Here is a 26,633-nt window from a genome sequence, read left to right on the forward strand (position 1 = left end):
AATAACTGTGCTCTCTGCTATGACTTAATTTCAGAGACCCCAACCTGCGCTGCAATGTGCGAACGCTGTGCAGCATGGAAACCTGGGTATTACAAGTGCTTTTGCTGCTGAAGGTGGGGTCCTTCCAAGTCATGGTTCTGTTCTTCGAATCGTTGTTGAAAATGTTTTTTACCCTGTCACTTTAGACATGCTGTATCAGGTAATGAGGACTGCTTAAAAAAAGTCACAATCTGTTTCAATGTTGCTACTGTAAATCCATTAATTATTTTTAATACTTGTGGCTCCTGAATCTTCTGTATGAAGACTCTCTCTTTAAAATAATTTCCCAAATTTAGAGATCTAGGATTGAAATAGTTGTATGTAAATGAAATTGAAGTAAACAGAGCTTCAGTACTCAGATTTTCATGTTGTCTCATTTAGTTCCTTGCTGTGGAAGCAGCAACAAACTTGAATGGTTAATTCTGCTTTCTTGATGAGCTAGTGAAATACTGAATGTTATGAACTAGGGAATCCATATTTTAGCACTCTTTCTGCTGAGTAACCTTTGTAGTTTGCTTTATATTTACGGTTTTATGTTCACCTTTATAGCTCAGTGCAAGTGATGTAATATGCAAATTGCTTGTTAAAATCAAATGTTTTTGATTGTTCATCTTTAGAATGGCATTTGACTACCTCTCTAACTTAGAATAATGGTAGGCTGTATTTATGAAAGCCATTGCTATAACTTCTGCTAGGTGTTTGGCCTATGCTGTTGAAAGCTCTAAGTTTAAAAATAATAACTTGAAGACCACTTCTTTGCGTCCAAAATATTTGTTGATACTTCACAAATATTGCAAAGTTTTTCATACTTGAAACTTTTGTAATTAATAGTAATTTATGCAGTAAAAACCATGCCCCATGTATGAGTGTCTTAAGTAATACAATTTAGAATAACTGGGATGATTTTGTAGGAACCTGCAGTCCTGGAAGATTCTTTTCCTGCTCTGCTAAGATCTCAAACAATAGTTGAGATAAAGAATAGCTTTAGCAACACTCTGTTTTTCCTCTTACCTCTTAAAATTTTCTGTTTCTATCTCCTCACCATGATACTGATTAACTAGTGTACATATTAGTTGCCACTTGGATCTAAACCTTTGTATGTGTCTTTGAGTGTTGCTCACTCATTGCTGAACCTGTGCAAATACTATGTCAGCTGTTTAGGATTATTGCTGTATTCAGAATAACCTCAGAACAAGCTCCTGTGGTTATGGAAGCTGTACTAGTTCTAAGAATGCAAAAGCAAAGAGGAAATTCATATTAATTTACTTTCCTTTGATTTTAGTCTACTTCAGTGCAGCACAACGACATTTTCAGCATTTGAATTGCTCTCAACCACCTTTCCAATACGTCTTGAAAATTTAGCAATATTTGCAAAGGGGTCTTATTTGGAGCTCTTAATAGGGGACAATCTCCTCTAATTAGAGCAGCACTTTGTGCCCAATCTAACTTTTACTTTGTATGGTAAGGTTAATGAAAATGAGTATTTTCACTGACAAGTATAGCATCTTATGGAACACTACTAGGCAAGCTGTCAATCCATACTTGGATTGTAGTTTGTAAATTGTCTTGCCTGTCAAAAAATTAATTTTTTTAAATCACAGTTTGCCTTAAAATATTTATCATATGAAGCTGAAAATTCAGTGTTATCTTATCAGAAACAAAGTTGATGTATACAGTGTGTTTAGGTTTAGAATCAAACAGGAATGAGTACATTAAATTTCATTACCTTAAAAAGGTCTATTAAGTTTTCTGGATAAACATGGAAAAACATATGTTGAGAAGCTGTATTTAGGCATTTCTTAAGAGGAAGTGCTTTATGTACAGGAACTCAAAGACTAATTTTAAATTGCTGTGAAAAGGTGTTCGTTCTGTTTTCTACGACTAAATGATGACTTCAGCATTAAAATCTTGTTTCTGAGAGATGGCAAAACCGGGTCCAAATGTTGGGACATTAGTCTTGTATCACTGATTCTTGGCCCTAAGAGGTTGGCAAGAGATGCTTATACTTATCTAGGGCCTTTCTTTCCATTGCAGACTTAATATTTCTCAGGGGTTTCTGCATTCCTGACTTTGCATTGATTCTAACAGTCTGTTTGAAAACTAATAGTATTTCTCAAACTCACCTTTCCTCTGACTGGCCTTTTTGTTCCTGCACTTGCATGATACATCCTGGCTTTACATTTGTCCTCACTCTTTGTCGCACTGCTTTTGTTTAAACACCTTCATGTAATGCACACTCTAATTTTGAATGTATATATATTTAAATTCAGCATTTAAAAGTATTTCTGCAATGCTTATGTTTGCAATAAATCAAATACTATTTGATTATAAAGTATAGAGGTAGGTTCAAATCTAGGTCTTTGTCTTGCTTCTTTCTTTGTTGTTTTTTAGTTTAGGCAGTGGGTGTTAATAAGCATATCAATTATTTAAGTTGTATTTTATTCAACAGATTTGTAGAATTTGTCTAATGTGCAGAACACAAAGGTGGATACCTTGAATGCAGATTGCAGTTCCCATCTCAACTGACTTCCAGTAACAAGGAATAGTATTGATAGAAATAGACAGATCCACCAGGTCAACAGGTGGCTCTGTTGTGTACTTGAATCAATTTTGGTGGTTTTGACCATGGGATAATCTATTCAACACCTGTTCCACTGATACCTGATGTGATGTACCTTTCTCAGAAGGGAAAAAGTGTTCTAGTGTAGGAAGTAGTGGAGCTTGTTGACAGCTTTAAGCTAGCTTGGAACAGGGAAGGGTAATGTGTGTAAGCTAGAGAACAAGAGGCTAGAGAGCAGCACTGTGGAAAGGGACCTGCACATCCTGGTCAATGGCAAGTTGAATATGAATCAGCAGTGCACAAGGTCTGGAGGGGAAGCGTTATGGAGAGTGGCTGAGGGCACTAGGTCTCTTCAGCCTGGAGGATACTGAGGGGAGACCTTCTTGCAGTTACAGTTTCCTCAGAGGGGAAGTGGGAGGAGCAGGTACTGATCTCTTCAGTGTTGTGACCAGTGACACAACTTGAGGACTTGAGGAAATGGCATGAAGCTGAGTTGCGGAATGTTTAAGTTGGGTTGGAAAGGGTTTTTCACCTAGAGGGTGTTGGGCTCTGGAACAGGCTCTTCAGGGAAGTGATCACAGCACCAAGCCTGACAGTTCCAGAAGCCTTTGGACAATGCTGTCAGGCACATGGTGTGACTCTTGGGGTGTCCTGTGCAGAGCTGGGAACTGCACTCAGTTGATGATCCTTCTGGAACCCTTCCAACTCAATGTGTTCTGTGACTCTATGACTTGTAAAGTCCATTTCAACTCTGATTCATTATTCACAATTTATCTGCAGACACTTGACAAATGCCTGTTTGGACTGTCCTTCCCTGTTTAGTTGATAAGCCATTGCTAATTCTTTAAAAACATTTTATCCATCTTTCCTTTCTTTTGTAGCCTTTCTTTAATTATTTTTTTTACCTGAAACAAAATTCTGAGTTCACACAATTTTTGTTCAGCTCTCACAACAGAAATATTTTTCAGAAATTTATTTTGAATATTAAATGCTAGCTTTTAGTGTGCATGAATTACTTGCTGCTTCTTATAGCCCATTTTTTTCCCTAACAGATTTTCTCTAAATTTGGCTTTGTCTTGAAGATTGTCATGTTCCATAAGAACAATCAATTTCAAGCTCTGCTCCAATATGCTGATGCAATGAATGCATATTATGCCAAAATGGTAAGTATAATGTATTCAGCTTGATTTTGTTTGTTGGGGAGTTTTCCTTGCTAAGGGACAGGAGAAGCATTAGGAATATTTTGACTGTTAACTTTGTGATATCTCACCATTCTAACACTTTTGTTGCACATGAATAACTTTGATGTCTCTTTTTTTTTAAGAGGATAGCACTCTATCATCAACTGCAAACAAATCTATAGCATATACTCCAGGACATGCATGAGTCTGTCAAAATGAAAATCATTGATAATATTCTCTCTGTCATCTTGAGGCTGAACAGGCCCAGCTCCCTTTTACTTTTATTTGTGAAAGAGATGCTCCAATTGCTTAATCATCTTTGTAAGTCTACACTGAACCCATTCCAAGAGCTCCATGTCTCTTTTGGGCTGAGGAGCCCACAGTTGAACACAGCAGTCCAAATGTGGCCTCACCAGTGCTGAGTAAGGGGCAGGATCACCTCCTTTGACCTGCTGGAAGTGCTCTTTGTAATGCATCCCAGGATGCCATTGGCCTTCTTGGCCACAAGGACAGATTGCTAGCTCACAGGCATCTTGTGGTGGTGCACAAAGATACACATTCTTTGTAAACCTGCTTTCCAGCAGATCAGGCCCTAATCTATGCTTTGCATTTGCCTTTGCTGAATTTCAGAAGGTTCCTCTGTGCCCATCTCTCCAGGCTGCTGAGGTCCTTCTGAAGGGCTGCACAGCCCTCTGGGCTATCGGCCACTGCTCCCAGCTTTGTGTTGTCAGTGAAATTGTTGAGGAGGCCTCAGCCCCTTCATCCAAGTCATCTTTAGTTCTCATATAAAGGGAGCAGGAGGTAATTAATAGTCAGATGTGTGTAGAAGAGCTTTAGCAATTCTTTCACGACACCTGTGATTCAAGTCCCAGAGAGGCAGACTGGAAACCTTTTTAGACCAATGATCAGGTCAGCAGATGGGTGCCTCTTTGTTGGCAGGGCATCACCTACAACAATTACGCACCACTTCTGGGTGTTCTTGGGCACAGGATCTGTCCACTTTGTTGTTTCACTTTAAGTCATGCCTAGGATTAGGACTTATATTGGAAAAGACCCTAAGGTCATTGAGTCCAATGATAAACCTAATGCTGCCAAGTTCAATTCTAAACCATGTCCTGAAGCACAACATCTGTGCATCTTTTAAATACCTCCAGGGATGGTGACTCTACCACTTGTCTGTTTTAATGCCTGATAGCCCTTTTGATGAAGAAATTTTTCATAATATCCACTCTAAACTCCCCTTGCAGAACTTGAGCCCATTTTCTCTTGTCATGTCACTTGTTTCATGGGAGAAGAGACTGACTCCTACCTTGCTACAGGTTCCTTTCAGGCAATTGTAGAGAGCAGTAAGGTCTCTCCTGAGCCTCATTTTCCTCAGGGCAGACAACCCCAGCTCCCTCCAGCACTCCTTATGGTACTTGTGCTTCAGATCCTACATTAGAGTCCTTCATGTAAGGGTCAGTTCATGCAGTTAAAATTTCCAAATTAGTGTTCCTATTACCATCTGATATTGTGTGTTGAATGGGAGAGAAGTAATATTAGAGACAAGTCATGTCATGCTTAAAGCTGTGTTTTGTCCAGATGACACAAGGTGATATAATACTAACTAGTAGACTACACTAGTAGTTTAGGTAAGCATAGTCTCAGCATAATTGTATACTTGGTGTTTAAAAAGAGGGCTTAATAGCAGAAGGTGAATTACTGTTTTGATTCAATTGCAAAGTGAAAACTTTATAATGGTGGAGTGGTTTGGATTGGAAGCAACCTTTAAAGGTCATCCAGTCCAATCCCCTGGAGTGAGCAGGGTCACCTTCAACTAGATCAGGTTGCTCAGAGCCCTGTCCAGTGGGCATCAGACACCTCTCAGGGCAACCTGTGCCAATGTTTCGTTACGCTCATTGTGAAAAACTTCTTCCGCATAGCTAATCCAAATCAACCATCCCAGTTTAAAACCATTACCCTTGTCCTATACCAACCTGCCCTAATAAAAGATCTGTCCTGATCTTTCTTATAGACCACCTTCAAGTCCTGAAAGGCTGCAATAATAATATAAACGTACAGTGATGGCTGCCATGATGTGTTTTTATCTCTGAAAATGTAATTCTTTTTCTTCAGTATCTGGATGGCCATTGTATCTACACTGGCTGCTGCACTCTGCGTATTGATTTCTCCAAGTTAACTAACCTAACAGTGAAGTACAACAATGACAAAAGCAGAGATTTCACTCGCATTGACCTTCCTTTTGGTGATGGCCAACGAACCATGGAGGCATCCTTATCTACTCCCTTTGGTAAGAAACCTTCACTTCTAGTACTAAATACACACTGAGATCATAATTTTTATGTTGCATTTATGCTTTGGCTTCCTATCAGGTGCATAGAGGGGTACATTTTGCATACATTTTTGTTTGCTACGTCCAATAAAATTCTTATGGAAAGCATGAAGTTGAAGTCTTGGTAAATCAGTATCTGAAACAGTAATAAGAGGAACACTAGTGGGCAAATTTTAGTGTTGTAAAAAAGCTACAAAATACTACTAAAATGCTGTAAAATTGTATAATTGGTACAGGTAATGTAGCAAATATTGCATATCAGAATGGAAGTCATCACAAATTGACACTGGCTGCCTAAAGCTGCTTGAAAATAAGTGTTGTAAGGGTATTAGCTCCTATGTTTTTATATTTTAGGATAATTGAGTGCTGCAAGAAACAAAACTGTAAGAAAATCCAAAATGCTATACTTATTTATATATATCTATACTCATCTTTTAAAATATAAATTTAAGAAATTTTCTTAAATTTTAGAAGTCATTTTGGTGTAGACAGTGTCTGCTTGAAGTGAAACTGGAGAAATGCTCACAACACAATTTGAGTGATTTTAGCTGATTTTCTCTCTCTCTAATGACAACTATTTGCAATAATACACAATGAAGAACTAACTTAGCTGTTGAATAGGTATCTAAGTGCTGTCCAATTGATTATCACAGTAAAAAGTGTGGGAGAATAACTCCCTATTTTTCTTTACTTTTCTGTGTCAGCTAGGACAAATACTGGGTTTTGCTTGATTTTTTTGAATAGTTGAGTTAGCTTAGATTAGAATAAGAAAGTGAGTTGCACTCGCTACTTTCTTGATTTTTGTCTACTGCTCCCTTTAAATGCAGGCCTTGGATCTTTAGGTAATGGACAAATGTCATTACAGTGTGGGGCAGAGGAGGATGGTGGAATTTGCCATGCAGCATTGCCATGCAGAAATGTGCTATTACAAGTTTAATATATTCTAATTAATTAGACTTGCATTATTTGAAATGCCAGTGGAAGGGAAAAGTACAATTAGAGTAGATTATTTCTGCACTTGCTTGTAGGGCAGAAATAACTATGCTTTTGGAGAATAACACATGAACACTTCTCCCTATCTTCCTCCTTACTCTCCAAGCTTCTCATTGCTAGGAGCCTTGTTTTCTTTTACTGTAAGAGTAAGAAGTGCTGGAATAGTCTGATGTCTGTAAAGAAAATTGTCTGTGGTACATTCATAGTGAAGCAGCTGCACATTTATTTAAAAAAACAGTAAAAAATAGCTGTAAATGGGGAGAAGTTTGCTTCCTAGCCTTTCTGTCAGTGATGACAACATGCGCATATTGTAATTGGCATGTTCTGTGAAGCTTAGTTACAGAACATGAGGGAAAGATGTTTTAAGTCATGTGACTACCTTCACTATTTCCTATTACTAGTGGAAGTAGTTTTGATGTAGAATTATAATACAAAGCTGGTAACTGTCAGAATAATATATCTGTTTTTTATTGTAGACTTGAAGTTATCTTAATAGCAAAACTAAACTGTTCTTGAGACTTGTTTTTCTTCTTCTTTCTTTAATTTTCTTCTGCTTTCTGTGGAAAAGATACTGCACTATAAACAGATTTTGTGCATATTCTGCATTTAAAGAGTTCTTGCATCCAGTGAGCAGAAATACCTGAATTGGCTTGCTTAGAAAGCTAGGCTGATAGCCATGAAGCAAATGAATTAAAAAAAAAAGGCAACAAAGAATTCTAGATCTTTCTGCATTAGCTCAGTTTGAAAATTTTTACATTCCTGATTTTGGTATCAAGGTGCAACATGCAGGTGTTATTTGGCAGAATAAAAGTTCTCGATCTATTTATTTATTAATGTTTCCATTGCAATTCTTGGATTGTGAATAAGTGATTCATAACTATATTGCCAGAACTTGTCAGTATAATTTCAAAAATGTGTTTACTTGCTTTAGTGTCATAAAGGTGTTCAGTTTTTTGTATGAAAGATGCTTTTTTGCTACAGATAAGAGAAGGTGTAATGTGATGCAGTATTCATGGATACTTGATCTGTGGTGTCTGTTACGTTTCTTTTTGTAATTCAAAATAGATACTTTTTTTGGTATTGTATTATCCCTATTGATAATCATTTGTTAGTAGCTCTATTTTGGTCAGTAGTGTGGAGGTTTGAGTAGTAAAACAGACATATTACCAAGCTTGTAGAATGTTTTCTAATTATACATGCCCCATTTGAAAAATTAAAATCTGGTGTGTCCTTACATATGAATGAATCCACAGCCCAAGCTTGTATCTAAATGCTTAGAATACAGCTTTGTGAGGTACCCTGAGTAGCACTTGACTCCACATACTAATGTGGAAATCACTGAGCTATCTTTGATGCTTGACTCTCCATATGTTGCTATTCCAAATCTGGTTAATGCTTTCGATTTCCAGGGGAACTATAAAAAACAGTGGTTATGTATGAAGTTACACAAACTGGGAAAGTGCATCTCCTTAAAAAGCAGAATTTATATGCTTTATGCATTTTAGCAGCTAGTAAAATTTAGAACCTTAGATTAGTTGTAGAAGTTTGTATTGTTTAGCTTATACTGATCTTAGTGTTCAGGAGTTGTATCTCATCATTGCAAAACATCTTTGACTGTATTTACTTGCAGAAAATTTCGAGAGTACATGTCCATTGTGTGAATAGAAACCATTGAACACAGGCTTTAATGGATACTAGTCTCTGCTGTGCTTTCCTATTCAAACTTATCTAATTTATATTTTGCCCAGATTTCATTTTAGAGAGGAATGTTGAGGCCGACCAGAATATTTGCTTTCAAAAATGGCTGAAAATTGTCTTTGTGCAACATAGAATCTTGGATTTCAATTAGAGTTTTAACCCAAAAGTTTTATAAACATTTGGAATCACATATAAAGTCAAAATAGCAATACTGGTAGCTGATTCTGATTACTGAAATCTCTTCTGTTTTCTAAAACTTTTAAAATCTGCTTTAAAAAAATCTATCTGTTCTCTCTAGCTACCCAAAATACCATAATTCCATCATATACAGGGCCTCCTGGGTTTGCCCCAGCCTTGAGCTTTCCTCAGGGAGCAGGTAAGTTTGTTTTCTAAAAATGTGTTTGTAGTTATGGATAGCCTATCTGAATACATCCATTCAGAGCCATTTGTTTTAAAATACAGCAATCAGAACAAAGTATTAATTTGAGTAATTGTAACTCTTTCTCATATATATACACTCAATAAAATAAGTTTCTATAATAAAAATCATATCCTGATGTAGTTTATCATTCAATAGGCAAAGAATCTAAATGCCATGATAGAAATTCACTGCAAGAGAAGAAATTAAGCATATATTTTTTTTCTCAGAATCATAAAGCTGCTATGACATTCAATGCAAAATGAGGGAAGTCTCTGCTTTTCTGGCTATCAAGAGATAAATACATAGTTTTTTAGACTGTGATCTTTCCCTTTGTAGCACAGGATAAACTTGGGTGCTGATTTTTTTTTTTTTTTCTTTCTTGGGCTGCAATTTATGCAATCTTTTGTTTGGGTCTATTTGTATAGCTGAATGTTTCTTTTTTCTATGAAAGGGAGCTACTTCTTGCTTTATTGATCAGATACTAGTAATAACTAAATTCCTTAAAATAATTTTTAAATTGGATATTGATGTTTTTGCTAAATACAACCTGCTTGTGTATTCTTCCTTACCCACTTTGAGATGTCAAGTGATGCTATTTATACCTTTTCAGGTCCTTCTGTTCTGCCTGTTCCTGGAGCACTTGGTCCTTTCACAGTCACCACATCAGCAGCACCTGGACACATGACTATTCCTGGTATTCCAGGAACCTCCGTTTTACTAGTCAGCAACCTCAACCCTGAAGTAAGTTTGATTGGTGGAACTGATATGTCACCTTGTACCAACTGCCAGAATCCTCGAAAACTGACATTACCTGAAGGAATAAGAAAAATTCTCTATGCTGATAATATAAAAAACAGGACACATCTATCTTGTTTTAGGTAGCTAGCAATATTGGTGAGGTTTAAAAACTCCCATCATCAGTGAAAAGCTTCCTAACACAGTTTACTTTAGGAATCCTATGTTAGCAGTGTAGCTAGTAATTGGAGCGAAGTCTATGGTCAACTGTAAGAAAGTTTGAAGATGTGATAATTTCTTGATATCTCAGTTAATATGACTTCTCTGTCTGCTTTTTTATCTGTAAAGAAGGCAAAGGATTTTTCCTTACATTGGTTAAAAAACAAGGAATTAAATGGAAAGGAGGAAATAGAAAAGGAAATAAAAGCATGCCAAATGCTTTTCTAAATATGTGTAGGATCTTTCTAGTTTTGCAACTTTTTTGAGATTGAAGAAAAAGAACATGGGTACATTATGTTATGGACATCACTCTACATTTATTTTTAAAAGTTAATAAATACCCATGTTCACTTTTCATGGTACCACACAGATGATTTTTCGTATAGTGGCAGTAAAATTACCAAGGACAACTTGGAAAGTTATTTTTGTAGTGGAAATGACATAGGCTGGTCTATAATCTTCCTCATGTTATTCGAACACTAATCTGTTCTTAATTAAAAGCATTATACATCATCTTAAAATAAACTAAACAAGCTTTACCAGGGCCTGATTTAAAACACGATTCTTTTTCACTATTGATAAGCAGTCCTGTTGCAGCAATGTAAAATTCTTGTTGCACACACTCCATACATTTCCTTAACTGTAAAACTGTTAGGAGTTGTCAGCAAAATTGAAGTTCCCTTGAAATTCTGAGGTTTAAAAATCTATTCACCAGTTTGTTTTAAGTAATTGCTGTGTTTCTGTTTTCATACTAACAGCCAAATTCACAGTAAGCATCCAAAACCCAGATGTACACAGGGCTGTAAGACAAGTCACTTTTTCTTTGATTTTACAATATATCAGCGAGTTTCTTATGATGGCTGCAGATGTGCTTTCTGCAGCTGACTATTTATTTTCTGAATCTAAAAGGAGAGTGCCTCTTAAAAATAAGCATATATGAAGCATAGGTCAGAGCTCTTTTTAGGACATTGATGCTTTACTTAGTACGAATCATAGCTAAGAATTAATGTAGAACTTAGTGCTGTAATGCATGATACGATATCAATGTATTAAGTAATGCCCAACTTCTTAAAAGAATAAAAATAAGAATGTACTACAGCATTAATTGTTGGAAATATATTTCTTGGCAGTTCTGTAGCACTTGTTCTTCAGTATTGGTTTTCTGACCAATATTTAAATATTTGAGTCAGAAGAATAAATTCTATATGAATTTAAATTTTGGGCCAGAAGAAAAACCTCTTGATGAATTTAGATTTTACATTGATAGCAATTGTTCTCTACCACTAAATGCTGAAGATAAACAGTATGGCCTTGCGCTTAGGCTGCAATATATTCTTTTTTTAATAATTTAGGTATGTTTGGTACACATTTAAGAAGTTGAGTTGAGAAGGAATAGGGCTAGAGAGTGCGAGTAGTACTTTTGATATGCAGGTATTTTTAGAACTCATTAATGGCAAAACCTTTGCCTCAACTGAAAAATTTTGGCTGCATTAGATGGTAAATTGTCTTCTTTAGTACTTGGCATACAAGATTTGTATTGAGAATCACTGAAGAGAAATTTCTTTCAATATTTACCTTTCTATTCACAGCTTCTAATTGAATGCAATTTAAATACCACTTTCTATATGCTTAATACATAAACAGTTAAATTCTCTGTGTCTCCCTTTAGAATGTCATGGCCATGTAGTGGGATGGGGAAAAAATTGAAGACAAAGCAAACACATTTTGAAGCAACTGGGTTTAGTTTTGTTGGTATTGTCTCTTGTTTACAAAATACAAAGAGTTCTTTAATGCTTTATTTGTAATTTAACCAATGTCTTTCATTCTTTTCATTGAATGAGCAGGGAGCTTAGGAAGGATAAGGTCAAATAATGAAGCTACTTAAAAAATTAATAGCTTCTGCAATATGATAGAATGAGTCTTGAGTGATGAAAATGCATGAGCTGAAGTGTTTGCTTGTTTACATATTCTACATGTGCATAGCAAATGTGTATTAACAAGAGTGCCATACACTGTGATTATTTCAAGTAATAGCTTTTGGAGAGACAGGTTTATGTATTAGTATGCAGCATCTCTTCCATTCTTTTTGTTTACTATGCACTTACAGAATAGATGTCTTCATTTGCATGGCTTTAGAAATAATGTACTCATTTTATCATTTAAACAGGCCATCACACCTTATGGACTTTTCATCCTCTTTGGTAAGATATGTCAACTATACCTTGACAAACCACAGGGCTAGTGGTTCTTTTTTTTTTTATCTGACCCATGCTGCTTAATTCAAACTCCATTGCTCTGTGCACATCCAGGAAATGAACTGGTTTTAAAATGGCAGTAAGCTGAGTCATTACATAAAAGCCACAGATAGTGTAAGACAGGCATAACAGTTAGTGTAAGAAAAATTTTGGTGTGTGGTCCAATTTGTTACTACAGAAAATGGGAAAGCAAAGTAAGATGTAAAAACAGAGGTTGCATCAGAGGAAATGCTGTGAAGAATTGGCTCATACATTAGTTGCAGGGGACAGTGTTGGGTAGAGTAATATTTTAATATGCCTCAGTTAAGAGTACTTTGACAACTATTGCACTATTTACAAACTGAACATAAACATGCAGTAGTGTGACTGGGATCTGGGGAATTTCCCTCCATTTACGAGCCCCAGAATATAATAAACTTTAAAACTCTCCTTATACTAATATTTTAACCAACCTGTTTAATGAGGTATTATTCTTTGTAACACTAATGTTAGTCAAAAGAAACAGACTCGACCTTGTGGTTTAGTTAGTAGTGCTCTGAAAAAAATTTCCTTTCTGGATTTCCACAGGTGTGTATGGTGACGTGCATCGTGTGAAAATCATGTTTAAGAAAAGAGGAATTGCTTTAGTTCAGATGGCAGATGCGAACCAAGCTCAATTAGGTATTGATTTTTAAGGCACAGTTATGCTTCAAGCTAATATGAATTTAATATAAAGGAGGAATTTTTCATCTGTCAGTGACAAGCATAAACAAATAAAATTCATCATTGTGCTGCATTACTACATGTAAACTTTGATAATACTCTTAGTGGTTTTAAAAAAAATAGTCCTATGACTCTCAATATAGTAAATAATAGAACTAAAACATACAACTCTCCTGTCATTTATTTTAATAATACATTGTATTGTTTTCTTGTAATTTATCTTATATCTACCTATTTAAGAATGATCAACTTATCTGTATGGAAATGCTGTTTGCATTTTTTTGGTGTTTGAACTGGAGATTATATTATACCCTTATACTTTTTAAAAATGTAATGTTGTGACATAGCCCACCTGGTAGATGTGGAAGTTGCAGTTTAAATTTAGAATGTGAAATCTGACACCAAGTAGAAAACAGTATTCAAAGAATTGTCTTTTCTTCCCCTCCATTAATTCCTGTTCAAATTACATTTCCACTGGTTAGCTATCAACTACTTGAATGGACAGAGGCTTTATGGAAGGGTCATGCATACTACTCTTTCAAAATATCAGACAATTCAACTTCCTCGTGAGGGACAAGAGGACAAAGGTCTGACAAAGGACTATAGCAATAGCCCTTTACATCGCTTTAAGAATCCCTGCTCTAAGAATTTCCAAAATATCTTTCCTCCATCTGCAACCTTGCATCTGTCCAACATCCCGTGAGTATCTGCATGTGTCATCTTCTTGGAAAGATATTTTTAGGTGGTGTTGTGAAGTTAAAAAGTCTAACATAAGGTTTGGTTTTCTTTCCTTGGCCTTTTACAATTCATTCTGCTGTGGGTCGTTCTGGTATGTTATTAACAATAAGTGAATCCTTTAACTGTCCCATTTTTATCATTAGCAAAGAGGATAAGTGAAGGAATTATCTTATTTGAGTTTTGATCAATTTATATTTTTTTTCATATATTTTATATACTTTTGGTTTTTGACATTAAATCATGTGTCACAAGTTTTCACAAAGGTTAAAGACATGGTTTTTGAGGTAATGTACACGACATCAAATTCATCGTGGACATTGATATTTAATATAGATACAGTGTTTAATATTTGTCCTGGTTCAGGGCAAATTTGGGAGAGAACCCCAAAAGGGGCTCCTCTAGGAAAGCAGATTCAATTGGCCCCTCCCCCCGACCGGTCTGGGAGAAACTACCTCCTTGGAGAAAAGTGGAAAAAACCTGTTTATTAAACAATAAAACCTAAACAATATTAAAGAATAAAACCCCTTGCTGCTCCAAAAGAGATGACAAACTGAGAAAGTCCCCTCCCCAGGTTGCAGTTCAGCTCACTCAGTCTCTGGTCAGTCCCTCAGGTGCTGGAAATGCCGTGGCCCAGGCCCGGCCCGGTGGGCCACAGGTGTGAGCTGCCGATGCTCTGCTGGGTGTTCAGTCCAGAGAAGGTTTAAACAGTTCCAAAGAAAAGGGAAAAACCCACAGTCCAGGGAACTTCTTTGCCTCAGCTAGCTAAACTAACTAAAAGCAAAGGAGAGCTCTGTCCCACTGTCTGTCCATCTGCAGACAACACAGTCAGGAGCAGGAATGTGGAGGAGTGAGTGCAGTGTCTGAAAACAAACTGCTGCTTCTTCTCTCCCCCCTTCACTCTCTGCAACAAGTCTTAAAGGTGCAAAACTTATTATTCAGCATAAAGAGAACAAGACAATTGGGGATAAAAGCATCATATAGTCAACCTAGGACAATAATTCTAACTTTTTAAAGAACAGTTTCTACCAAATTCAGATATCTTACATGGAGGGCAAGTTGTGAGAAAGTAAAAAGCATTTAGTGTACTCTTTAAGACTGAAATAATCTTTTTTATGTCTAGAATATTATCAGTAGTGTGTGGAGTAACAGCCAAACATAGATTTTACAGGCTTCTCTTGTTTGGCAGCTGTGCAGGGAGGAAAAAAGGAAACTATCAAATTTTGCCACAGTAAGAAAATACATTATAAGACACTTTGAAAACAGCTTTTTGAGTAAAATGAAAATATTTCAAAATTGAACATATGTGACGTGCACTTGCACAAATTGCAAGATGAAATGTGTTCCTTAAGATTTTTAGGAGATTTTTATGCAATCTGAATTTTACTGACAGAAAAACAGGATTGGATGAAAAACAATAGTGTCTAAAATATTTTTGTAGCACAATGTGATACTAAAATATAGAGTAAATGCAAGTGTTTTGAGCTGAAGTGTGTGAGTTGATGGAGATAAATTTAAACAGCAAAAAGTAGTTTAGAAGCCAAAATTGAGATCTTGATGTTATTTCAGAACTCTGTGCTCTTCTACAAGTTGAGGGGAGTTTGTTTTTGTTTTGTTTGTTTTTTGTTGTTTTCAATTAGGCCTTCTGTTACTGTTGATGATTTGAAGAACCTTTTTACAAGTAAAGGATCTACTGTGAAAGGCTTCAAATTTTTCCAGTAAGTTCTCTTGCAAAATTGCTAAGCAAGCTTCCATCCTAGAAAATATCTAATTGCTCGTTTGTGACTTTATATGTGTACACAACTACAGGCAAAATTCTATGTACATATTGCTATAGTCAAAAGTGGTAAATCTATCACAATTTTTATGATACTTTGTCTTAAAATTTTAAATGGAATACTTGGTTAGCATAACTAAACTGAAGATAGGCAGCCTTTTGACAAACTCCATGTGTGTTCAAAGTAAAACAAGCTCAAGGAAAGTAAATGCTCACTTCTTGAAAAAACACAAGCTTTGTGTAAAATGCCATATAAAAATGACAGTGATGACAATGTATCTACATTAATTAAGGTTAGTTGGCAGTATTATTTTAGCATGATCATGCTTGCTAGAATAATCCCATATATATATGGACAATGCAAGTATTTCTTAGGGGTCTTCGAGCCTTATTTTGACCTAGCTTTTTGAAATCCAGTGTATTGAAAGAATGACATGACTTTAAGCCATAGATTCACAAAATTTATGTACTTTTTTTCTCTTTTCATTTTGGCAGATGCATAAATAGCTCTGATTCTTTTGCTGTAGAACGGTGTGTAATATAGCTGAGAAAAAAAAACCCACTTAGGCCACTTTTCTGTGTTGGCTATTGAAAATTTGGTTAGGATTAATAATAGTTTTTATTGTTCTTCAGGAAAGATTGCAAAATGGCTCTTATCCAGCTGGGCTCTGTGGAAGAAGCAGTTCACGCTCTCATTGAGTTTCACAATCATGACTTTGGAGAAAACCAACATCTCAGAGTTTCCTTCTCAAAATCTTCAATCTGAATTTTCTGTGAATTTTCCCTTTAAGGCTGCAAAATGGTTTTAGTAAAATCTTCAAACAGAGACTGAGACAGCTCTGACCAACTCTGTCTTTTAAAAGAAAAACCTCATTCATACACAAAGAATTAAGTGATTATTTTTTTCTGATTCTAGCTGCAATTATGTCATCCACAGAAAGATCTTCTGTGAAATCATTTTAGCAACAATATTTATCATCAAATTTCCTACTTAAAATTTTATGTTTTGAGGCCATCCTTTCAGCTTTTGTTTGAAATCAGCCTTACAAAACAATTTCAAGTGCTTTTACAATGTACCAAACGAGTATGTTTAATGAAAAAGTAAACCTACTCTGTGCAGATTAAACACTAATTTGAATGTGAAATAGTGCTTGGGTTTCTTGAAGAAAAGCAAACAGTAACTGTGAGTATCCTCTAAATAGTATTTATGTTACCAAAGTGTGTGTTCATACTTTGGTGAATCTTTACAAATAACTTGTTTATAAAAATAAAAAGTCTGTGCTGTTCTTATAGATTAAATTATTAGAGAAAAGGCAGTGCCTTCTCTCTGTGGAATAAAAGTATTTGACAAGTTTCTTCAAGGTGTGGTATTGGAAAATTAGTTTGACTTGACTGTGGGTTGGAAGTTTGATATCCTATTTCTACTATGAGGGGATGTGTAACAGTACCTTGGAGAAAATAAAAAAAGAAAATGGTCTTGATTTAAAATAATTTTTTTTACATTTCTCTAAATAATTAAATGTTTGCAATCTTGTGGAAAATATTCAGGTCTGTGATGGTTTCTCAAGTTTTTAAGAAGTTATTTTTGCTAAGGTCATCTTTCAGGGCAGAAAAATTAAATCTCGAGGTTTTTTACCACTCTATAGTCTAATACTTAAATTACTGTGTATTTACCTAATTTCTTACTTTGTGCCTTACTATATGTGTATGAATAGATTAGAGTGTTACCTGAAGTGTCTTGCAAAAATATTGTGGGCTTTGTGAAAATTCTCCTCTGTGTCTTTTTGTAAATGTTTTCCACAATAATTCAATATATATTTTTTCATTAATTAATATTTTGAATTCTAGTTTCTTGTGCTTTCTTATGGAGATTGGATGTAGATGAGACTGAGGTTTCACTTGTTGTGAAATCACATAGGGATTCTTTAAATTTACCTAGTTGCACTTCTCTGATGGTAGTTCTTCACTGATAAAAAATTCACACCCAGAAAAAATATACTAAAAAATCAAATAAACTTATATAGGAGGGCCAAACAGCAAATCCAGTTAGTTTTCTGGACTTCATCTGACTTTTTGAGACACACTGGCTGTATCAGAATATTCTTTCAGGTTTCTGCATTTCTTTTATTTTAATACTTTACAGTATTAAACTTAAAGTAATAGAATACTATCATTCTTTCCTTTCTAAGTATGAAAAAATGTTAGATACTGAATCTTGATTCCTCTTTGGGGAATGAGCTGAGATGCAGTTAGGTTTTGCCATGAGTGTACAGATGAATACTAATGACTGATCATATTTTAAAAAGCTAAATTTAATTTTAAGAGCTTTTTTTCCCCTAGTATTTTCTTTCACATAAATTAGTTGAAAATTCATTTAATTTTACTTACCACATTTTAAAGACCTATTTCTTTCAAACATGGCATTTATTTACTTCTAACTATTGCAGAATTTGTTTCTGCTGTAATGTTTTGTCACTCATAATTGTTTTTGTTCATCTGAATTGTATGACTTTATCTTTCTAGAAGAAAAAGTATGTTTCTACCATGATCTGAGTATTCTGTAGTGAGCTTTCTCAAATTTTCTCTCTGAATTATTTTTGCAAAATCAGCCTTATAGTAGCTTGCCAGATACTAACTACCTTGATCTATGTAAATTGATTACAGGTGTAGTATTAAGGAAACTTCCCTGCCTGACCATCTGGGAGCCACTCTGGCAGTCACTCTTGCACCACCTGAGCTGGACCTGGGGCTCTTCCCAGTTACAGCTCCCACATTCCCACAGTCAGAACAGGTTTCCTTACTGGGCTGACCCCAGGTTTCCCATAGCAGGCTCAGGCATCCCAACCATTAAAATCATTTCATCACAGCACAATTACAAACAAACAGCTCGGGCTGGTGTCTCTGGGGAGGGACCCAGAACAAAGGAACCCCTGGGCTTTTATCCCCTCACCAAGCATGGGAAGGTCTGGGACCGTTGGCTCCTGCCATGTCCCAGTGTCCGGTCCCCTGGCTGGGCCACAGGTCCCCGGGCCCTCGTGTGCCCAGGGTGGGCTCTTCAGGGCCTCTTTGCCTGGGCTGCCCCAGCCTGAGCTCAACCTGCAGCTCCCACTGCAGCTGCACCCCGAGCTACCTCAGTGAAACCTGCTCCTCAACAGTAGCAGCCAATCTGACTGTACAGATGTAGCTATATTAAGTGCTGTACAACACAACTATATAAATATGCAGAATGTACTATGTACTGGAAAGTTCAACTGGCTTAGAAAAAATATTCCCCTAAGGGATGTTATCTTTTGGATTTCACAGAATCACAGAATGGTGTGGGTTGATCTCCATGAAGTTCTCACAGTCTCACTGCTCAGTCTGTCCAGATCCTTCTGGATGCTATCCTTTCTTTCCAGGGGTGCTGACTGCACCATATAGCTTGATGTTGTCAGCAAACTTGCAGAGGGTGCAGTTGATTCCACTGTCCATGTCACCCACAAAGCTGTTTAACAGCTCTGGTACCTGATTATCCTTACAGAACACTGCTCATTATTGGTCTCCACTTGGACATCAAGCTGTTGACCATAACTTTTTGAATGTGGCTATCTAGCCATTTCCTTTTCCAGCTAGAGGTATACTCATCAAATCCATGTCTCCAGTCTAGAAACAAGGAAGTTTTGTGAGACAGTGTCATGCTTTGCACAAGTCCTGGGAGTTAACATCGGTTGCTCTTTTCTTATCTACCATTGCTTTAACTCTGTTGTAGACCATTAAATCTGTCAGGAAGGATTTGGCTTTAGTGAAACCATCTACTTCATAATCTTACTGGGAAGCAAGGTGGGACTTCCAGCCTTATAGTTCCCTGGGTCTTTCTTATTTCCCTTTTTACAAATGTAGGCTATATTTCCCCTTTGCAAGAAAAGCATTAGCTCTCACAGTTTCATAGACTTAAGCTGCTCAGAAAACCTCTTTTCCTTCCAGGCTACACGTTACTTCCACCCTCTGTAGCCTTTCTTTTCGTGTTTTGAGTTTATCCAGTAGTTCCTTGTTCATCTAACACCATTCTGACATTTTTGCCCAACTTCCTCTTTGTTGGGATAATCACTCCTGAGCTTGGAGAAGATGATCCTTTAATTAAAGGTGATCCTTTAATAACAATCAGCTTTGTTGGGTCCCTCTTCCCTCCAGGGCTTTATCCCATGATACTGTATGAGGCAGATCCCTGAGGAGGGCAAAGGCTGCTCTCCTGAAGGCCAGGGTAGTGAGCTTTCTGTGCACCTTCCTTGCTTTCCTAAGGATCTCAAACTCCATTTTGTGGTCTTTGCAGTCAAGTCTGCCCTTGAGCTTCACATTTTCCACCAGCCCCTCCTTGTTGGGGAAAAAAAGGTCCAGCATAGCACCTCCTCTCCTTGGCTCCTCCATCAATTGAAGAAGGAAGGTATCATCAATGCATTCTAGGAAGCTTCTGGATCATTTATGTGCTGCTGTGTTGACAGATATTAGGGTGGTTGAAGTTCTCCATAAGGAACAAGATTTGTGTATGTAAGGCTACTCTTCTCTGTAAGGGGCCTCATTTTCTCTGTGTCCCTGGTCAGACAATCTGTAGCAGACACCCACTATAGAGCCACCTTCCCTTGCCTGCCTTTAATCCTGACCCATTAACTCTCAAGTCAGCTCCTCTTCCATCCCCAGGTGAGGCTCGGTGATCTCCAGCTGGTCATTGACATAGAGGGCAACACCAACTCCTTGCCTACCCTTCCAGAATTTCCTGAAGAGCCTATATCCTTGCATTCCAGCAGTCTACTCTTTGGAGCCATCCCACTGTGCATCCATGACATACCAATGAGGTCATAGGCATGCCCACATGTCTTACTCTGCTTGTTTTTTCCCCTTCTTATGTCCTCTTGCACAGATGCTTTGGAGTTGAGACCCTAATGAAGCTGACTTACTAGCTGGAGTAGCTGGAATTCCTTTGTGTTGTTCTTCTGGTGCTTTTCTGCTGACCTGTGATCCCTCTACAGGCTCTGGGCATCTGTTGCTGGCATGGACACCAAGTTAATAGGAGTAGGATGTGTCGGGACCCATCCCCATATGGGCCACCAAGTGTTGGTGTCAGTGCTTGGCACCAGTTGATGGTGGATGGAAACTGACTGTCACCAGCAGTTTATCATCTTACTGTAAAACTTTCATACCTTCTCCGTGAGTTCCCACAGGCAGCTTCTCACAACAGACTCCTTTTCTTTCTGCATGGTTGGCTAACTCCTCCCTGTCCCTTGCACAACCACCTTATCCTTACCACTCCTCATAGCACAGCCAACAAACACCAGCTCTCCTCTCAACTAGCTAACCCATTCTTTTATAACACCCATCCTTACTGGACATAGCTGTGCCCTGTTAAGGGCAGACTGTTCCTACTCTTTGGTAATTAGTACAGCTGCAGCTCCTCAGGTGCGAGATTGCCTTCAGCACTATATCTATTCTCCTATAATCCACCCTCCCACAGGGATGGACTGAACATCCCTTCCCTCTGGCATCTTTCATTTAAAGCCCTTCTCACTAGCCTGGCAAGCCTGTGGCAGAAGATGCTCTTTCCCTCTTCTAACAGATGGACCCCATCAGCTCTGAGTAGACCCAGTTTCTGAAAGCAAGTCCCATGGTGAATGCAGCCGAACCCCTGGCTGGGATACAGCCCCAGAAGCATTTGTTGGTTCACCAGATTTGACTGGCCCTTTCAAACACCTTTCCTTTGACTGTGAGCATTGATAAAAGACTGCCTGTGGAATCTTAAAAATTTTTAACTTAGAAAAAATTTGAGTGTTGGTATTTATTATGTTTGCTTTCTGATTTTGTGATACAAATATTGTGTATCTTGATTCACCTTTACTGTTCTGTTTTTGCAACCAAATTATTCTTGCCAACATACTTTTAGATTTGTGTGTATCTGAAAGGTGCTTCTTCTTAGGGAGATCCGCTTTTACAAGATATGCGATAAGCTTTAGAACTTGACAGTACACCTTAACATTTGCTTAGCAGCGTGAATGCACTAGTTAAGGCTACTTTTTCCCTTTTAGTGTTCCACCTTGGAAAATTGAAAGCATAAACATAACACCTTAGTTATTACAATGCATTGTTAGTGAAGAAGCATGGCAGAAGGAATACCTTTTATACTTTGTGCTTGATTCATTAATGCCATGTGCAGAAGCACAGTTGCATCTCAGTTCTTGATTCTCTAAAGCCCTTGATATCTGTGAAAAGAGTAAGATTTGGGAAAGAATGATATTCTACAGAGTCTCATGGTGATGTGGATGGAATGGGGCCTCCAGAGGCCTTAGTCCCACCTTTCAGTCAGATTATAGATAACTTTAAGCAGTTCCTCAAAGAATTGTCCATGTTAATTAAAAAAAATCAAATGGAACAAATTCTCTGTTCTTCACGGTTCCATTTGGCGGTCCTCAATGTGAATTTGCTTCCTTAATATGTAAGGCTTTAAACATACTACATTCTATGTCTTTTGCCTTTTTCCCTGTTACCTGCGTAACTCTGAAGAGGATTCTGGCTTCATCTTCTCTATACTGTGGCCTTAAGCTGTTAAAGATATAATTTCTTTAACATATGTTATTAATTTCTGTTTGTGAAATATCTGGTAATGTGCACAGTTTAAGTTGGAATTTGGGCACGTGGTGGGATTATTTGGGGCTGTCTTATGCAGGGCCAGGAGTCGAACTTGATGATCCTTGTGGGTCCCGTCCACTTCTGCATATTCTATGATTCTGTGACTGTATGGTTATGCCTCTGTATATGTCATGTCCTTGAATCAACTCTGAGTTACCTCCTAGTCCATTTTTTTTGATGGATGCACGCTTGGTTCAAAGTGTAATAAGGCCTTTTTAACAACCCAGGAGCAGCTAAGTGCCTTTTCAAATGATCCTTGATTTGTTATATAATGGTAAAACTTTTGTTTCTTTTAATTTCTGCAGAACTCTTAAAACATCAGAATCAACTTTTGAAACTTTGACTTATAATTTGACTCGGTTGCCTTGTCTGCTGGTCCTGTAAGTTGCACTGGATTTGTGTGCTGATAAATTGAGGTCCTTTTTATTCAGAAGATATTCCACATACCTGTGGAAACTTGCCTGTTTTTGACATTTTTCTGATTACAGGCAGCAAACCTGTGTTTGTGTGCCAAGAAATCTATTAGTCCTTGTGGATAGTAGTGCTAGTGAAGCCTGTCTGATCAATTATCTTGCCCTCCTCTGATTCATGTCAGTAGGAAAGTGCTAAGTTGGGGTTTTTTATAAGAGATGTAGATCTACTACTTGCCATTTTATGCTGTTAGCTTATATTTCATTTTTTCAAATGAGAGGTCAGCTGCCTACAAAAAGCATTGTTTGCCTTAACCTTTGGCCCTGACATGTTGTTAGCCAGAGCACAACTACTAGACTTAGTCTTGTTACTGTTGTGCTGAAACGATACTATTGCACAGAATTTTCTCTTTACATTAACTTTATCTTCTTTCTGAAGTTTGGTTTGCTATTTACAAGATTCTTTGCCTGCTCTTTTCAAAGCAAATCCTAACAGTTAGAATATAACATTTCTGAAGTATTTAACTTCAGGGTTTTATTGATGGGGGATGTGATATAGGAACAAAATTGGACCAAAGTTTTTGTGCCTTCAGTAGTTTTATATGTAGGGTTTTTCATATCTGTAGGTGTCTTAAGTATAATAAATACATTTTTCCCCTCTGGAAAATCTGTATTTATATTGTGAAAAATTAATATTGTCTACTGACTATACAAGAAGAGAACTACAGCTGTTTCAATACAGATTTAATTATTCTACTGTCTTTCCCATTACAGGGTGTTTTGTTTGGTTGTTTTTTTTTGTTTTTTTTTTTTTTTTTTTACTGCAATATGTAGGAATCCAAGCATAACTGACATTATTTCCTACTTCAGATAATAATGACATGTTTTGCTTGGAGTAGTCCCAAAGAAATTAAATGCTTACATAATTGAAGGTCCTTGATAAATGAAGAAAGCTTTTACTTTAGCAGATTAATGTCATCATTGTAAGCAGTTTTTCAGTTCTTGGAAACTGTGCTTTATTTATGAGTGGGAAGCTACCACACATAAACTTGATTTCAAGCACTTTCAAATTCTTTTTGAATATGTTACCCACTTTCTGCAGAAGTTCACCACAGAACTGCAGCAGCACAAGACGAAAGTTGCTAACCAAGCAGATTATTGCATCAGAATGTCACTTCATTCTCTGACCAAAGAGTGTTCTGGTTTTACTGAGATATGAAAACCTGTTTTCTCTCACATTCCTTTCTGATGGGAAGACCCAATGCAAAGTGGCCTCTATTTGAGACTGTTACTGGTGGTAGAAACAGTGGAAAATGAAAATAGTAATGGGAACCAAATGGTGTGAGAGAATGCAAAAAGTTAATATATTGCTTTTAGTACTGTACTCAAGACACAGTAAACATCTCTAAGAATTTCTGTCATTTCCTCATTTCACATGCTCTGTTCATAAAAATTCCATTTCAGTTTTTAAAAATGTTCATCTAACACAAGAAAATACTGTAAATATTTGTAACATCATGTTTTGTTTTGTTTTTGTTTTGTTTGTTTTTTTAATCTGGAAAAAGAGTGTTTGGGGAAACAAATGGAAATGAAAAATGGTTTTATATAAAAATACTGTCTGTATATTTTAATAAGCAAAAGCTTTCATTTGTAAAGCATCTTGTGGCATTGCATGAAAAGTATTTTATATCTGTGGAGATGACTTAAAACTGAAGAGATATAAGATGTATTAAAGAAACCTATTTTGTGACTGTGTAGTGCATGGTGAATATGATTTTGTTTGTGCTGTAATATATTCTGTTTTTTTAGATTAGTGTGGTTTCTAATTACATGATATCTATGCCTAACTAGTTTCTTAACTCTGGTTGTTGTAGCATGTCTTTTAATAAATGTAATTATGACTGTACTCTTAAATTTTCCTGTGTTCTTGACTATTTCTGTGGGGGTTTTTTTGGTCTTAAAATTGTGCAGCTAATAACATCTAATTTTCTGGGGTTTTTTCCTTTAGCATACATGGACATCTAAACAAAAGCTTTTCAGATCAAAAGTATTTTAAGAGGATTAATGCACATCTTCAGCAAGAAGTGAAGGTCAGCAGCACCTAAAGATTTTCCTGAGCAGGGCAGAAATTCTTATTTTCAGTAGGATGGAAATTTATTCTACAACTCTAAACCAATGCAGTAGTTGATGACTATTGCGTTATTTGAGACAGGAATGAGAGGCTTCAGTGATGAGAGACTTGGAGCCTTATAGCTGAGAACTCCTTTATCTTTTACAATGCTGTACTCTTTTCTAGTCCTAGCATTGAAGTTCATATCCTTTGCACAAAGATTTAAAAAATGTAAATAGCAGCTTAAAAAGATGGTCTGCTTTCAGCTTCCTGTTTCTCAACTGTCTTGTTGATTGCTTTTCTTTCATTCTCCTTTGGTTGCTCTTCTCCATGTTGCACAACACTAATTTAGACCCTCTTATTCTTGCATGCAAAATTCAGGATTGATGGTAAACAGATAGTAGTCTAAGGCCATAGATACAAATATGAGGGGAGTGCAACACCTCTTTCTGAACTAAAATTTTCAGCCAGTCTGGCAACGATTTAATTGTCTGCCACCCAGTAGATTATGCAATTCCCAGTCTCTGAGTGTAGATGCTTTTATGGGGAGAAAAATCTGACTCAGTTTAGACTGAATTGCAGGTTTCAGCAAATTATTCTCCAAAGGCTAGATGTGAAGTCCCCATGTATAACTCTTGATTTTGTCCTTGATACTTAAATATTTGATAAGCATTCTGGGGAAAATGCTTGCTTTTAGTGGCCATAATTTGGCTTCTTGTTTTTTGACCAAGTCTGCTTGAGAATGTATGAGGAACTGAAATTCCCGACTGTTGTCTTCTCCCATTACTCCTTAACCAAAATGTAAATCCTATCTTGGATTCTTGTCTCTTGTTGTTAACCCTGCAATACAATCACAGTAATTTTTTTCCTTAAGCAGTTTATATAAGTGTCCATCTTGGAAAATGAAAAATGAAATACAACTTTTAAATAACACAGATATAAATTTTTTGATACCAGAACTTCTGAAAGAGAAAGTGCAGTAACTGGTAAATTTGCCAGCATCTACTTTCTCATGGTTTGAATCAGACCCAAAAGATTTCTTTATAGCCCCAGGGCTCATCCATTTACAGAGGTGGAAAGAAGATTATTGTATGCTTTGAAAATACAATAAAAATTCCCACTTGCGTTTTCTTAACTGTGCTGTGATATTTGTACTTGAGTTCTTTGGCATGTAGCAGGTGAGTACAAGTACGTCTAAACAAAATATAATGAAAGCAGAAGTTGTGTTAGAATATCTAGGTGAGAGAAGGTGTGGGGCATAGAGGCAGAGGGAAGAAGAGACCTCAGAAAAGTGAGTCATCCCAGAGACCATTTCCTGACTGATGCCTTTGCTGTTGAACGTCAACTCATCTCAGATGCAGCAAAAAAGCCAGAGAGAAGCAGTCCGGTGACAATGAGAACAAATGTCTTTAAGGTAGTGCTAAGGTAGCAGTATGAGTTGTTTGGCTCCAAAAAAGCTCTTACAATGAGAGTAATACTTTAATCTCAAGTTAGTGATCATTCTTATTCCATAATATTTGCTGCTTAATCTAAGACAGTTCATCAGGGTAACACTTTTAGGTCTTGTGTTTCATTTCCAATCTGTTTCAATTACAACTACTCTGTCCTTTTGTGAGAATCAGAGCTTTTAATGGAAGCAAAGTATACTGTCTGTAATTCCTCCATTGAATCTACTATATAAGTGTTTTTCTAGCTGTGCAGCTTAGGGAGATACAAGAAGGCTGGAGAGGGATTTTTCAAAAGAGCAGTAAGACACAAGCAAATGGCCTCAAGATTAACGAGAGTAGGTTTGGATTAGATACTAGGAAGAAT

General features: G+C 36.8%; 1 protein-coding gene across 2 annotated transcripts in view; it reads left to right on the forward strand.

The window, feature by feature from the left end:
* The window catches only part of PTBP3 (polypyrimidine tract binding protein 3), a 38,946-nt gene extending 21,466 nt beyond the window's left edge, over window positions 1-17,480 (forward strand). For both annotated transcript variants that reach the window (XM_066568931.1, XM_066568932.1), the window contains 10 exons: window positions 35-199; window positions 3,652-3,762; window positions 5,896-6,070; window positions 9,102-9,179; window positions 9,835-9,965; window positions 12,346-12,379; window positions 13,001-13,093; window positions 13,618-13,834; window positions 15,511-15,588; window positions 16,281-17,480. In XM_066568931.1, the coding sequence (XP_066425028.1) occupies window positions 35-199; window positions 3,652-3,762; window positions 5,896-6,070; window positions 9,102-9,179; window positions 9,835-9,965; window positions 12,346-12,379; window positions 13,001-13,093; window positions 13,618-13,834; window positions 15,511-15,588; window positions 16,281-16,413 (1,215 nt within the window). In that variant the 3' untranslated portion in view covers window positions 16,414-17,480. The remainder of the gene's footprint in view (window positions 1-34; window positions 200-3,651; window positions 3,763-5,895; window positions 6,071-9,101; window positions 9,180-9,834; window positions 9,966-12,345; window positions 12,380-13,000; window positions 13,094-13,617; window positions 13,835-15,510; window positions 15,589-16,280) is intronic.
* Window positions 17,481-26,633: the final 9,153 nt, after the last annotated feature.

The sequence above is a fragment of the Molothrus aeneus genome, chromosome Z (genome assembly GCF_037042795.1).
Source record: "Molothrus aeneus isolate 106 chromosome Z, BPBGC_Maene_1.0, whole genome shotgun sequence".
Classification (NCBI taxonomy): Eukaryota; Metazoa; Chordata; class Aves; order Passeriformes; family Icteridae; genus Molothrus; species Molothrus aeneus.